This window comes from Phyllopteryx taeniolatus, chromosome 6, assembly GCF_024500385.1.
Source record: "Phyllopteryx taeniolatus isolate TA_2022b chromosome 6, UOR_Ptae_1.2, whole genome shotgun sequence".
NCBI lineage: Eukaryota > Metazoa > Chordata > Actinopteri > Syngnathiformes > Syngnathidae > Phyllopteryx > Phyllopteryx taeniolatus.
In genome coordinates this window covers 5,393,616-5,410,182 of record NC_084507.1, presented here as the reverse complement: position 1 = coordinate 5,410,182, position 16,567 = coordinate 5,393,616, and the positions used below count along the sequence as shown (strand labels likewise).

Sequence of the window (16,567 nt, the reverse complement as noted above, 5' to 3'; positions counted from 1 at the left end):
GAAGGAAAGATGAATGCGGCCAAGTACAGGGATATCCTGAACGAAAGGTCCAGAGTGCTCAGGACCTCAGACTGGGCTGAAGGTTCACCTTCCAACAAGACAATGAACCAAAGCACACAGCTAAAATAACGAAGGAGTGGCTTCAGAACAACTCCGTGACTGTTCTTGAATGGCCCAGCCAGAGCCCTGACTTAAACCCAATTGAGCATCTCTGGAGAGACCTGATGGTAGAGGATCCCCAAATCCAGGTGTGAAAAACTTGTTGCATCATTCCCAAAAAGACTAATGGCTGTATTAGCTCAAAAGGGTGCTTCTACTAAATACTGAGCAAAGGTTCTGAATACAGTACTTTTTTTTTTTTTTAAGAAATCTGCAAACATTTCAGCAATTCCATTTTTTTCTGTCAATATGGGGTGCTGTGTGTACATTAATGAGGAAAAACATTAACTTCAATGATTTTAGCAAATGGCTGCAATATAACAAAGAGTGGAAATTTTAAGGGGGTCTGAATACTTACCACAGCCACTGTAAATTCTAGGAGCCTTTATCTCCCAAGGTCACCTTACAGAAAAATGAAATATACAATACGATATAGGAGCACTGGTAGCAGTACATGCTGTTGCCTTTCATGCAGATGGTGCGGGTTTGATTCCTGGCAAGTGCCCCAATACTCAGCCACTCAGTCCTGGATAAAGAATGGGTGGGTTGCGTCGGAAAAGGCACCCGGTGTAAACTAGTTCTTTCTTCTTTTCCTTTCGGCTTGTCCCTTTAGGGGTCGCCACAGCGCGTCATCCTTTTCCATGTAAATCTCCTGCATCCTCCTCTCGAACACCAACTGCCCTCATGTCTTCTGTCACATAACACACCTGACACCTTCCTCCACCTATTCCAACCTGCTTGTACCCATTTCTTCACTTCCTGACCACACTCACCATTGCTCTGGACGGTTGACCCCAAGTATTTAAAGTCCTCCACCCTTGCTATCTCTTCTCCCTGTAGCCTCACTCTTACCCCACCAATGTCATCTGCAAACATCATGGTCCACGGGGATTCCAGTCCAACCTCATCTGTCAGCCTATCCATCACCACTGCAAACGGGAAGGGGCTCAGGGCTGTTCCCTGATGCAGTCCCACCTCCACCTTAAATTCATTTGTCACACCTCACCACTGTTCTGCTGCCCTCGTACATGTCCTGTATTATTCTAACATACTTCTCTGCCACTCCAGACGTCCGCATGCAGTACCACAGTTCCTCTCTGGGTACTCTGTCATAGGCTTTCTCTAGATCTACAAAGACACAATTTAACTCCTTCTGACCTTCTCTGTACTTTTCCATCAACATCCTCAAGGCAAATAATGCATCTGTGGTACTCTTGCTAGGCATGAAACCATACTGTTGCTCGCAAATACTCACTTCAGTCCTGAGTCTAGCCTCCACTACTCTTTCCCATAACATCATTGTGTGGCTCATCAACTTTATTCCTCTATAGTTCCCACAGCTCTGCACATCACCCTTGTCCTTAAAAATGGGCACCAGCACACTTTTCCTCCATTCCTCAGGCATCTTTTCACGCGATATAGATTTTTGATGAGCAAGCCGGTCAAAAACTCCACAGCCATCTCTCCTAGATGCTTCCATTCCTCCACAGGAATGTCATCAGGACCAACTGCCTTTCTATTTTTCACCCTCTTTAATGCCTTTCTAACTTCCCCCTTACTAATCATTGTCACTTCCTGGTCCACCACACTTGCCTCTTCTACTCTCCCTTCTCTCTCATTTTCCTCATTCATCAAGTCCTCAAAGTATTCTTTCCATCTATCTAGCATACTACTGGCACCAGTCAACATATTTCCATCTCTATCCTTAATCACCCTAACCTGCTGCACATCCTTCCCATCTCTATTCCTCTGTCTGGCCACCCTGAATAGATCCCTTTCTCCCTCTTTAGTGTCCAACTTGGCATACATGTCATCATATGCCTCTTGTTTGGCCTTTGCCACCTCTACCTTTGCCCTATGTCGCATCTCAATGTATTCCTTTTGCCTCTCCTCGGTCCTCTGTGTCCCACTTTGAGGTTCCACCACCAAGTCGCCTTCTCTCCTTTCCTGCCAGAACATATACCAATTACTCTCCTGCCTGCCTCTCTGATCACCTTGGCTGCAGTGGTCCAGTCTTCTGGAAGCTCCTCCTGTCCACCGAGAGCCTGTCTCACCTCTTCCCGAAAAGCTGCACAACACTGGTCCTGTCTCAGCTTCCACCACATGGTTCTCTGCTCTGCCTTTGTCTTCCTAATCTTCCTCCCCACCACCAGAGTCATCTAACACACCACCATTCTGTGCTGTCTAGCCACACTCTCCCCTACCACTACCTTACAGTCGGTAACCTCCTTCAGATTACATCGTCTGCACAAGATGTAATCCACCTGTGCACTTCTACCTCCGCTCTTGTAGGTCACCCCATGTTCCTGCCTCTTCTGGAAAAAAGTGTCCATTTGCATCCTTTTTGCAAAGTCTACCACCATCTGTCCTTTCCTGGATGCCGTACTTACCCATCACTTCTTCATCACCCCTATTTTCTTCAACATGTCCATTACAATCTGCACCAATCCCGACTCTCTCTCTGTCTGGGATGCTCAGAACTACTTCGTCTAGCTCCTTCCAGAATTTCTCTTTCACCTCTAGGTCACATCCCACCTATGGGGCATAGCCACTAATCACATTATACATAACACCCTCAATTTCAGATTTCAGCCTCATCACTCAATCTGATACTCTTTTCACCTCCAAGACATTCTTAGCCAACTCTTCTTTTAAAATAACCCCAACTCTGTTCCTCTTCCCATCTACACCATGGTAAAATAATTTAAACCCTGCCCCTAAACCTCTAGCCTTACTGCCTTTCCACCTGGTCTCCTGGACACACAATATATCAACCTTTCTCCTAATCATCAAGTCAATCAACTCCTGAGATTTTCCTGTCATAGTCCCAACATTCAAAGTCCCCACATTCAGTTCTAGGCTCTGTGCTTTCCTCTTCTCTTTCTGCTAAAGAACCCGCTTTCCACCGCTTCTTCTTCTTCGACTTCGACCCACAGTAGCTGAATTTCCACCGGCGCCCTGCAGGTTGACGGCGCCGATGGCGGATGTTGTTAACCCGGGCCACGACCGATCCGGTATGGAATTCTTTGGACGAACGCTTATATTTGTTTGGCAAAGTTTTAATCCGGATGCCCTTCCTGACGCAACCCTCTGCATTTATCTGTGCTTGGGACCGGCCTACAGTTTGTACTGGCTTGTGCCCCCCATAGGGCTGCATTAAAGGCACCCGTTGTAAACAAACAAACAAAAAAAAAAGAATTGCCAGACAAATCATGTGAGTCACCCGCTGTGGCACCGCCTATGGGACAAGCTCAAAGTCATAACTACAATGTAAAGCAGGACAAAGTGTACAATATATTCTGAGACTAACAAAAAATACTTAAAACCAATATAGTAGGAACTGTTGGATGAGTGACGTGTTTAATGAGTGTGGTGTTGGTAATGTTTGGATGGTGTACAGCAAGATGTATCAGTGGCTCTGTGAGCGTACATTAAACAGTAAATGGCAACTTTACATGTATAATGAAATAAATACATGACAAAACTACACAGCATCAATCAAAACATTCAGTAGCTGGAAAACCACCCACTAGGGCTGTATGTACAATATCAGCACCACAGACAGTGATAATAGCTACATGATGGTGGAGGAGGATGCCAAGGGTCAAGAGATGTTCCCTATGACCTTCATGTGAGCAGCATCCAGCCTGGTTGGCCACTCGCTTCATTAACCCTTTGCATCCTCCACGTCAGTCGCAGTTCTCGCGATGGCAGAAGGAGGCCCCCGCAGTGTTGGCATTGGCACGACACTGTCACGTGACTCGGCGAAAGGGAGGGGCGTGGCGAAAAAAAAAGCAAAAATAAATAAATAAGAAGACGGAAGACGAAAAAAAGAAAAAGACGCCGGATCTTTCCATTCGGTGTTTGAAGCGTGCTTCGCCGGGGCTTGTTGGCGGGGAGGGGGTCGCAGGACAGAGGAAGCGTCTCGGGGAGGAGGTGAAGAAGGAGTTAGTGGAAAACCGTTGCTCTGGCTGGGGGGTGCTGCCAACCTCTGGACCTGATGCTCCTCTGCTCAAACAAGGACTGTCAGAGAGGCTGGGAGGATTAAACAGGAGGCCGGACGCTGGAAGACTGACAAGAGGGGGCATCATTCAAGAGCGTCATACGAGGAGCATTTTGTCTCGCAGCCTGAAAAATAACACGGGAGCGAGAGATTGAAGGTGATCTTCCCATTTGAATATCCACACTTTTGATGTGGTCTTTTACTGCGCCCTGTGTGTGTGTGAGAAGAAATATTTTTTGAATCATTATTCTTCCAAAGACACATGCATGGACTGATCTCTCACTCCCACTATTGTTATGTAATAGAATTGTGTTTGGCATCGAGGGCAGCAGCTGGGATTACTGAGGCTGCTCTTCGTTTTTAAGTGGAGGTGGAGGGGAGGCGGGGGGTAGGACCACTCGTCCAGTGAGACTACAAGATGTCGGGTCAGACGCTAACGGACCGAATCGCCGCGGCGCAGTACAGTTTGACTGGATCGGAGGTGTCCCGAGCTGTGTGTAAATCCACCACACACGAACAAACAGCCCCAAAGAAAAAACACCTGGAATGTGAGTAGGCTACTATCTACCCATCTATCTATCTGTCTGTCTATCTATCTAACCATGTACATTTAGGCCATGCACCAAAGCCATGGTGGTTGCCTCCCAATGCAGTCCGTCTGTCATAATCGCATGGATCTTTGGTCCATGACGACATAATTGAAAAGGTTAAAAGTGGTGATACTGAATGTGAGCAGAGGCCTTTTCCTGAATTGCTGTCACTGTTCGCATTGCTCAATGGCACACATCATATTGTTGGAACCAAATGTATTGGCCTTTGTTGAAAACTGAGATGTGGTGACCATTTGTATTGTTTAGGAAAGTTGGTTGTGAATTGAATGTGCATGCATTTAACGACCATTTACACTCACATACACACCAATGGGCAATTTAGTACCCAAAACCTTAACCTACCATGAATGTTTTTGCAATGTGTGAGGAAGTTTGAGTTGGAGAAAAGCCAGAACCTCTCGCTAACCCATTACAACACCATGCTGCCCGCATGTCGCCCTAACCCTGTTCAATTAAGAGGCGTGTCATAGTAAGCTACATTTGTACATACTGCACAACTCCGGTTACACGACAAAACACACAACCAACACACCACTCAAATGACATGACGAACTAATACCACTCCTAACTAATCCAGTTAAACTCAACTTCTTCGATCTGTACAAAAATAGGCGCTTTTCTCGATACATGTACATACAGGATGCCCTCAAGGGAATGTGAGTATAGGGATGATTTCAGTGCTATTGACTGAAATTGATTGTTACAATCTGATGACATGCAACAATGCTTTTTATTTTTTATTTTTATTTTTTATCCAGGGTCTCACACCTCTCAAAAAAAGTCAAATATTTTGAAACTGAATCGTTTTGGACGGAGAGTCAAGATTTTGTTGCAGTTGGAGTTTGAATCTCTCGAGCATTGGTGCTGAGGTTTTGATGCACATACGCATGAGTACTGTATGTCTCAGCATTCACACAACAATGGAAAAAGTGAAAACCATACAACAAGCTGTGAAACAATACTCTGACACATAATGCTGAAGGTAAAGACAAACCTCATCTGCGGAAGATATCTGAACATTAGAATGGACAATTTGTAGTTAGTAGTACTTCTGCTATCTTTTAATTTTTTTTGCACATTATACGTTTTAGATCTTCAAACCAATTTTAATATCTCACCAAATCTACCCAAGTAAATATAAAATTCAGTGTCTAAATGATGATTTATTAAACAAAAAAAAACACCTAGCCCGATGTAAAAAGTCATTGCTTCATGAAACGAATACAACTTTGTGACACCCTTGGCAGCTAGAACTGAAGTAAAGTGTCTGCGATAACCGTTGGTCTGTCTTTTGCATCGCTGTGGCGTAATTTTGGCCCTTTGCAGAATTGTTTTAACTCAAGTCATATTGAAGGGATTTCAAGTGTGAAATGCATTTAAGGTCAGACCACAGCATCTCAATTGGATTAAAGTCTGGACTTTGACTTTGTCACTCCAAAAACCTTCATTTTGATTTGTTGATCAGAGATGGAATTTCTGGTGTTTCAGGCTGTTTTCCTGCTGCATAAGCCAAGAGCACTTAAACTTGAGGGCAAGAACTAATGGCCTGATGGTCGTCTGGAGGATTTTCTGGTAGACTGCAGAATTCATTGTTTTCCAATAATCGCAGAAAGGTGTCCCGGTCGTGACGTAGAAGTAGAAAAGCAGCCCCAGACCATGAGGCTGCTGCCTCAAAATTTGACTGTAGGCATAATGTTATTTTTTTTTTCGTTTTCCTAAATGCCGTGCTTTTTTAAAATTCCAGATGTTGCAAGCTGCACACCTCACAAATAGTTCGTTTGTCTCATCAGTCCACAGAATAGGTTTTCCAAAAGTCTTGGGTATCATCAAGATTTTATTTTATTTTTTATTTTTTGCAAAAGTAAGATGAAAGTTCTTTTTTGTTTTTTTCTTAGTTTTTTTGTTGTTGTCAGTAGTGGTTTTCACCTTGGAACTCTCTCATGCATGCCATTTTTGCCAGGTGTCTTTCTTATGGTTGAGTGGCCCATGAGGCCTGGAGGTCTTTAGATGTCATTGTGGGTTCTTTTGTGAATTCTTTGAGTAATTGTAGTTGGTCAACCGCTCCTTGGAAGGTTTACCACTGTTCCCAGTTTTCTCAATTTGCGGATAAAGACTGACCGAGGTTCACTGGATCCATTTCCATGCCTTTGGAACCTTTTCCAGACTGATATAGATTTCAATCACTTTGTTTCCCATCCATCCATCCATCCATTTTCTGAGCCGCTTCTCCTCACTAGGGTTGCGGGCGTGCTGGAGCCTATCCCAGCTGTCATCGGGCAGGAGGCGGGGTACACCCTGAACTGGTTGCCAGCCAATCGCAGGGCACATAGAAACAAACAACCATTCGCACTCACAGTCATGCCTACGGGTAATTTAGAGTCTCCAATTAATGCATGTTTTTGGGATGTGGGAGGAAACCGGAGTGCCCGGAGAAAACCCACGCAGGCACGGGGAGAACATGCAAACTCCACACAGGTGGATACGGGGATTGAACCCCGCACCTCAGAACTGTGAGGCTGACGCTCTAACCAGTCGTCCACCGTGCCGCACTTTGTTTCCCATTTGTTCTTAAATTTCTTTGAATCATTGCATGATGTGCTTCTTCTCTTTAGCCTTCTTTACTTTGTCTGACACGTACTATTGAAGTGATTTCTTGATTCAACTAATCTGATGGTAAACAGTCCCTGGTGTGGCCAGTGAAATTGTACTCACAGGTCCTAAAACTGTGGTTAAGCACAATTAACGCATCAGGAAGGGTTCAAACACTTTTTCACCGCACTGCATGCAGGTTAATCGGCAGCATGGTGGTCATTGCATCTGCCTCACAGATCTGAGGTTGTGTGTCCAAATCCGGCTCAGGCCTTCCTGCGTGGAGTTTGCATGTTCTCCCTGCACTTGCGTGGGCTTTCTTTGGGTCCTCTGGTTTCCTCCCACATTCCAAACAGGAATGTTAGGTTCATTAAAGACTCAAAATTGTTCTTATATGTGACTATGGTTGTTTGTCTATATGTGTCCTCCTGTGATTGGCTGGCTGTGTACCCCACTTCTCACCCAAAGACAGCTGGGATAGGCTCTCGCTCACCTATGAAAATTGATGGATGAATTCCTCAAGAGCTTTTTAAAAAATATATATATATAAATTTTAACTTGTGAGTAAGTTAAAGGCATGATGAAAGTTGCATTGCCTTTATTTTGGAGAGCTGCCATCGTGATGTCACTGAATCCTATTAAATTATATCCATCTTGACATTTACCCAATTTGTAGTTTGTGACTAAGAAATATTTTAGTATCAATTTATTCTGCTAGCACAGAACATCGTTGACCTAACATGATCAATGCATTTAACTCCACTGTCCTCTCTAATTCAGGTCCAGTCTCAACAAAAAACATACGGTATTTTAGCTCAATATACTGTAATTGATTGTCGCTCTCTGCATATCCGTAAAGTTCGTTATGATTGTGGGTAGGTTTTTGCTGCAATGAGACCCTTCATCAGTAGCAGACAGAAAAGTCAAGTGGCCTTGAATGCACAATTAGATGCAGGCATAAAAACTGCCTGAAAAGCAGAGCAATTTAACACCTGCTTATTTGGAGCATGCTGAGGGATAGACCTACAGTCAGTCTGTTCCAACCAAGTTGTACTTGCATATCATTTTTTTAGAGTGTATGAATAAATAATAATCTGGTATGTGCAGGCAATATTCTTCATAGATGTTATTACTCCATAGCAATAATCCTTTGTTATTTTGCAGACATTATGCATGAATGTGTGCAAATGAAGTGTTATATCTAAAAAGAAATTAAGTGTGAAAGGCGTGACTATAGGGATGTTTGCTTGTTTGAAAGTGGCTAGTAACCAAATGCTAACTGGGCTGCTGAAGTAATCCAGCACCCAGTTTGGTTCCAGCACATCAGTATTGTCCTAAATCACCTAAAAAAAATCTTTGACAGTAAATTTTATGTTGACCAGTGGAATCAAAGCAGTGTAAGTTTGTGTTCCCAGAAAGGACTTGGACTTAAAAACAGTCCTGGGCTTTTTGACCCACATAGACCATACAGTGAGTAAATGCATACACATTCCACTTTTGCATTTGGTCATGTTCCTGTGGAAGGTGGTGTTGCACAGAGATATATATATTGTCTCTAAAGTTGCAGTACACTGGAAAAACTAACCTGTGCAGTTTCTTTCAAACCACAGTCTGCTAATTAAATCCATGATATACTTTGAAAAAAGTGTTTGGTGCCAATAATAAGTAATTTGAAGTTAATACATGAGTAGTGCTTTCACTAAGGATACTCAACAAATACAAATCTAGACAGTTGTATGATCTTAGATGCAAAAAACACAAAATATTTTGAGGCACTGGTAGTGTACAGTAGTGGTTCACATAGCTAAGTACAATGAATAAATACAACACTCCACCATTTTTTTTACTTTTTTAAACAATTTATCCTTCGACAGAACAGCCACGGTAGTGTAGTTGTTTACAAAGCTTACTCTAACTTAGCTGGCTTGGGATCACTTCCCACTCAGTGAGGCTTTCACAATTGTGCTGTGATTGACTGGTGACTATTCCAGGGTGGGGTCTGCCTTCTACACTGAGGCAGCAGAGATTGGCTCCAGCGCCTCCCGTAGCCTTTAACAGGACAAGCATTATTGAAAATGGATGGATGAATGACATTTTACAGGACAGAACAAACATACTTTTGGTACGTGTCAGTGACCCACCTGTATCTGTATCTGGCCTGCACTCAAGTAGTACTAATGGCGGGTGGAGGACTTAGGGTAACTGTTCTGCATCTCAGTGTTCTTAATACATGCAAGTCTCCTTAAGAGTGGGTTGCAAATCAGCTTGGTTGGAGGGGTCTTTTTTAACTCCCAAGGTATTTCGCTTGTAGACCATCCTTGCTGTTGTGGTAGATCACACCCAGGCATTTTTGATACAGTGAGTACCAAGACCAGACAGTTACTACTCAAGAGAATATACACTCTACAGTACATCAGTAACCTAAGCCATGACTTATTCAGTTGTATGAAAGGCAACGGGTGGGTAGGTAAACAGGTTTATTGTACCTTCTGCCATCAATACAAGAAAAAAAAAAAAATCAATCAATAAATAAGAAATATCTCTGGGAATATCCAGTACATTGTGTTAGTAGGGTTGATCAGTTGACCTCCATCCATCCATTTTCTAAGCCGCTTCTCCACACTAAGGTCGCGGGCGTGCTGGAGCCAATCCCAGCTATCATCGGGCAGAAGGCGGGGTACACCCTGAACTGGTTGACAGCTAATCGCAGGGCACATATAAACAAACAACCATTCGCACTCACATTCATACCTACGGGCAATTTAGAGTTGTCAATTAACCTACCATGCATGTTTTAGGGATGTGGGAGGAAACCGGAGTGCACGGAGAAAACCCATGCAGGCACAGGGAGAACATGCAAACTCCACACAGGCGGGGCCGGGGATTGAACCCCGGTCCTCAGAACTGTGAGGCAGACGCTCTAACCAGTCGGCCAGATCAATTTATCTGTAATATATTTTAGCAAAAAAAAAAAAATTCTAATTTATTGCTCAGAACTTTTTTTTTTTTTTTTTTTAAATAATTTTTTGGAGGGCTTCCATAGTACAAGGCGCGTCCTCACTCAAGTATGCTGCATGCACTAACAACATGGTTGAAAACAGTCAGTGAGCACATTCAGTGTTGCCAGGTTGGAAGGCAATCATAGTCAACTGCACTGAACATGGACAAAGACCGTAGTGCCCATTTATACATTTCTGAAACCGTGATTAAGTAATAAGTTGGAAACTTTTGATCCAAGGTGTGTGCATTGGAAAACATCGTGAGCGAGTTGGTCAACAACAGACATAGTACCAGCCGAGCGATGCAGTTTGACAGTTCATTTATGTAAAGTTGTTAAATATTTAAATGTTCAATTTAAAGGAAATTAACATTGGACTCTGAACGTAACAACATCAACAGGAAAACTGACACAAAGCAACTTTTCTTTCTTGCACACTCTGCATCCACAGGTGCACAGAAAATGTTAGAGAAAGGTGGTTGAACAGTCATAGTCTATAGTCAGTCTTTTGTTGAATTTCTCTCTTGAGGGATTAAATTCATGTAATGCATAAAATGAAATAACATGTTTCAATGATTAAATGTAGGTCTACTTCTGACGACCCATAATAATGTGACATTGTCTCTTTTTTCTATGGCTCAAATCTTGTGAAATCACACTCAGTCAGCATTTTTTGGCAATTTATTTTCAGTCATGTTTTATTTGTATTCCTCTTCTTCCACTCCATCATCATTACAGTGACCATAGGAATGTGAGGAGAGGTTGGTGCGTGTGTGCTCCAGTGTGCATCCAACTGTCTCTCTGTACTGTTGAATACTGTGTGGGTGGTCACTTTCCTCCCAACAGTGTGACTCCAGATTAATGAGCTGAGAGCACCGTCTCACAGCTGATATACAGAGCAACCATTATCTCCTCTTGTTAGTTCTTCCTCCTTCCTCTTGCTGTGTCTTCTTCAGCCTATTTTATAATAGCTGTAAACCTACTTGTCTGATTGAAAAAGCACTCACACTACATTATTCCTATGCCTTTTGGCCCTGACTGAGATGTACTGTAGGTGAGCAATATTGAATGGTGATGCACAAGTTAAGAGTGATAAAATTTCAGTGATCAAAAATGGGGACGTTTTACTTTTCAATCAATTAATCGATGAAAACGTTATTTCATAGTAAGAAAAGTGTGTTTTTCCTTATGCATCTTTATTTCAAGAATATTTTTTATAGCAATGGTTTTACTGACAGTGAATTACAGTATGGGTTCAGTTCCCACTCAGTGAAGTGATTATTATGCCCATCCCTTGACTGTAGATGTTGACCTTTCCTCCTTTCCATCTGTTCAACAAACACCACAGTTTGCTTCTGATTCATTCAATCCATTTTCTGTGAGGTAGAGTCAGGATTGGTTGTGATGTGATCCTGAGCTGTCCCTGTTTTATGACCTCATTTTTTAAAAATTCATTGATTTGTATTTGTTTTTAGAAACTCTTGTTATCTGCATCCACCTCTTATAGAATTGCGTTTTTTCGAAGATGTCATTTGTAACCTCCACTGTTGTATAGCTGGCATGGCACATTGGCACTGGGGCACAGTGCATTCTGTTTTGTTTTGTTTTCCCCTGTGTGTTGCTTCGGGGTGAGAGGAGCTATAAATAAATAGGGTGCTTTCATGGTCCATTCATGTGTAACTCACCAAAGCATCACTCATGCAGCATGACGTGTATCACGTGTATCACGTGTGTTTTGTTTTGTTTTGTTTTTCATTCAAATTCTGCTAGACGTAGTAATAACTAAGTAATAGTAATTCATATGACATCGGTCCACCTTTTACAGCTATAACAGCTTCAACTCGTCGGAAAAGGCTTTCCACAAGGTTAACGAGTGTGTGTTGGGAATTTTTGACCATTCTTCCAGAAGCGCATTTGTGAGGTCACACGCTAATGTTGGACGAGAAGGCCTGGCTCTCAGTCTACACTCTAATTCATCCCAAAAGTGTTCTATCAGGTTGGTGTCAGTGGTAGAGTGGTCATCTCCCAATCCAAAGATTGTATGTTCGATCCTGAGTATGCAGAGAGCTTCTACAACATCTAGCTCATTGTTCAAGGGTATTTGTCAGGAGACGGGTGCAAAAGTTTTTCAAGACATGAAATATATACGATGGAAGACCGTAACAATCAAGTGGACAAAGTATGGCACAACAGTGGCATTACCATTTCCCCCCCCGCCCCAAAATCGATTAAAACAGGTCAGGGAGGCAGCTCAAAGGACAACAGCAACATCGAAGGAGCCACCTTATCTCATAAAGAAAAACGTTCAAGACCAGCTGTATTTTGCAAAAACATACTTGAACTCTCCCAAACGTATGTGGAAAAATGTGTTATAGTCCCATGAAACCAATGTAGAACGTTTTGGCCAGAATTTCAAAAAATTCATAATTGGCAAAAATGCAACACTGCTCATTACCAAAAGATTACAGTACAGCTGGAGGGAATTATGAACAGTTCCAAATACCAGTCAGTGTTACCACAAAACCTTCACGCTTCTGCAAGAGAGCTGAAGATGAAGAGAAACTTAATCTTTCATCTTGACAATGATGCAAATTCATATCCAAATCAACAAAAGAATGACTTCACTAGAAGAATTTAAAGGTTTTGCAATGGCCCAGCCAGAGTGCAGACCAGAGTCCAATCAAACATCTGTGGTGTGATCTGAAGAGGAATTTGCATAGGAGATGCCTTCGCAATCTGATAATTCTTTAGCCTTTTTGCAATGAAGAGTGGGCAAATATAGCCACATCAAAATGTGCCACACTGATAGACTTACAACACTGAGTGCTGTAATAAAAGCCAAAGGTGGTCCAATACAGTATTTGTTTGAGTGTTCCAACTGGGTGTGAATGTTTATGCAACCAGTTTATTGTACCGTTCCCCCCCCCCCCCACCACCCCCCCTTACAAGATTTTTTTTCTTTCAATTGAATTGTACTGATTTTACTGTAGGTCACGTTAATGGTGTAACAAGATTAGAATTTTTTTCTCATGATCACATTTTTTTTATCTCACAAAAACCTGGTATTTTAATGGTTTTATCCACTCTATGGTAAATATATGCCATGTGTAAAAAAAAAAACGATACAAGCCCAGAGGTTTTTGTAGAAATAGTTCTCAATAATCAGATGTTCATTCTCTTTTCGCTCCCAATGTAAGCTCTGTGAAATGACAAATGAAAGTCACAAAAGGGTTTTTTTCTGCAGACAGAAGTCCTAACAAAGTAGATGGGGAAAATCTTATCCATTAATGTGCCCCTGAATATATGATGGCCAGAACAGATGGATTGTTTCACATATTTATCAGGGAAGGAGCCAAAGTGGTTGTGCAGACTTTCTGTTCATCAAACCAATGCACTCAGTGTTGTTTGCCAAAGCAGTTAGCAGAAGTCTATAAAACATCTCCTCCATCAAGGAAAACCTTAAAGTCTGCCATTCTTCACTTTTGATGAAAATGTCCACTTCCAGTAATACGGCAGCATCCACACTCTTCCTTTATTTACAAACTCTCATTTTTGCTCTTGTCGCATCTAAACTAAACTCATATATGGGGACTCTACTTTTGTAAAGGTCAGGATGGATTTGTTAGATTACAAACAGTCTTGTGGCTCCATTATCCTTGGAATTTGGTTAATCAACTAGCAGTTTAACACAATATTTGAAGAACTCCGTAGAGGTTTACTTAGAATTATGATAAAATACAGTAAAATATAGTGCTATAGCGTTTCTGTACATGTTGGTGTAAGTACAGTATATGGTGAATTAATTTGTAGGTATTACATATCCAGTACCTTGGATAATAATTTATGCATCATGTGAAGGATGTTTTGTATGCAAGTTACTAAAAAAACGACAATCAGGACTCCAAGTGTCTCTGGTGGTGCGTCATCAGTGTATCAATAACTATATTATACAGTTTTCCATTAATGATTTTGTAACTGGGAGAATGAGGGAGTGTAAAAGCACTAAAAATGTAGAAAAGTCCTATCCACTGAAAAAAATAAGCTGTAATTTTATTTCCTCAATATTGAAGAAACGTTTTGTAAATCATTCAGGTGACGATTTATGTGTCCTTTTTATTGTTCAGCTGGGGAATCAGTCTAGATTAATTGAAGATAAAATGGCCTGTAGGTTTGAAACCTTGTCTTTATCAATGCCTCGATTGTTCATGTTTCCCTAAGTGATTACTGCTTCTTTGTCCCATAATTTTAACTTCATCTTAAGACACCATGCACCATGTGATGTCCTTTTGGGTTGCATCATGGATCAGGATGGTCAAGACATCTGATGCTGTCTTTCTATCTCAAACAAAACCCCTGCCATTAATAATACAGAGAGAAGTTGCTCGCACATTCTTAAATTGGACATTGGTGTGGTCTTCTCCCTTTAATGTAAAATGTGTCCATATTTATTTGCTTAAAATATTTTTTATCGGGTCTTAGCTATTAAGGATCAATCAATCAGTCTGATGTGCATACGTGTGGTATTTGTCACTCATTGTCTTTCTTATACACACATGCAAACACATGCCCACATGAATAATTAGCAATAGAAAAGTGAGTCACACGTATCTGTTGAGGTCGATGACAACCCCCACTTATTGTGGTCAATACATTCCAGACCCACCCGCAATAGTTAAAAATCCAAGATATAAGTAGACCATATAAAAAAAAGTTACATTTTAGTGGTTTTACCACTAGCGCAAGCTTTAAACACATTTCAACTTAGTAAACGCACACATACATTACAAGTGTATTTGACCTAAACAAAACTAATTGCAAGCATGAAAGCATAAGTGCTTAAAAAATACAGTATGTACTGTATTGTAGTGTCGGTGTGTGTGTCACATTCTATTTTTGTTGACTTGGTCTTGATTAGATTTAGTGTCATATGTTCATGTCTTGTCTGCTCGTATGGTTTTTGTCTCCACCTGTTCTCGTCAGCCCTCTACCTTGTGTCAGCCAATCTCCCTCCAGCCACTATTGTCTTGTCCAGGTGTGCCTCGTTGTCTCGTCAGTTTGTATTTAGTTCCCTGGTTTCTTTCAGTTTGTCTTTTCATTGATACTGCTGTCACATATCCCTAGTTTTGTCATGTATTCGTTTATTAGCATTTCTTTGTTACGTTAATTCTTGATTTTTGAGACCTTGTTAATTTAGTATTCAGACTTTTCCATGATCCTTGTTTGCCTTTTTGTTTTTGGAAATACGTTTTTGAGACTCCTGAACTCCCTCCTTGCCTCCCTTCTTCCCTGCACTTGGGTCCAACATCCTTCGCCTCAAAACCACAAAACTTTGCAACTGTGGCAGTGTGGCTGCATGTGCCTTTAAAGGAGAACTAACACCAATATATCAAAACGTTTTGTTTTTAATGCACATATATTCATTATTTGCTGCTATTTACTTAAAGCTCCCAACATTTGGATTATTAATTTGCTCTATGGGAGCGTTCGGTAAATGTCATCGTGATGTAATTCTAGCTCATGCGCATTACATTGAGTGGCAGAAGTCCCATTCATTTCCATATAATACTGGCTAAGAGACCTCGTTTATGTGGCTTTTTATCGCAGTATGCAAGTTTGGGCCAGCTGATGCCAAGCAAAGCTAAGCAGCAAAGCTTATGTACAACAGCGGCATGCCTGATTTGCCTTAAATACGAAGTTATATGGACAAATTTGTCCCAAATCCGTCCACCTGGCCTGACTGAGGGGATATATTTGATCGACAACTTTTAATTTCAGTTTACACAAAAGATTGAATGAAAGTCTGTTGACGCATAGAAGTGTGAATCATTCAAATGTTGATTGGAAAATGTTCATTTGGACAAATGACAGCAAAACATCTGCATACGTGAAGTGTATTTATTATAAGGATCATATCCATTTGTAATTTTGTATATGTTAGTAGGCCTACTGCAAAAGGTATATCAACAAAAGTAATGGCGCCATCAAGTATTTAAGAGATGCAAGTTATTAGCTAATGTGGGATTTATCTTTTGCCATTGCGTTTGTGCCAAATATCATTAAATATGAACAGTATTATATCTAATATCATATACTGCAAAACAAGTTATTATAAAGTTAAGTTTCTTACCATTACCATATTAAGCAAACATGAGTCAGTGGTTCCACTTGTGTCACGTAATGTGGCTGCACGTAAGCTTTCAATTAACT

General features: G+C 41.4%; 1 protein-coding gene across 1 annotated transcript in view; it reads left to right on the top strand.

The window, feature by feature from the left end:
* Positions 1-3,970: 3,970 nt before the first annotated feature.
* snap91a (synaptosome associated protein 91a) overlaps positions 3,971-16,567 on the top strand; it is a 54,859-nt gene continuing 42,262 nt past the window's right edge. The window contains exon 1 of the mRNA XM_061776288.1: positions 3,971-4,710. Coding sequence (XP_061632272.1) covers positions 4,581-4,710 — 130 coding nt within the window. The 5' untranslated portion in view covers positions 3,971-4,580. The remainder of the gene's footprint in view (positions 4,711-16,567) is intronic.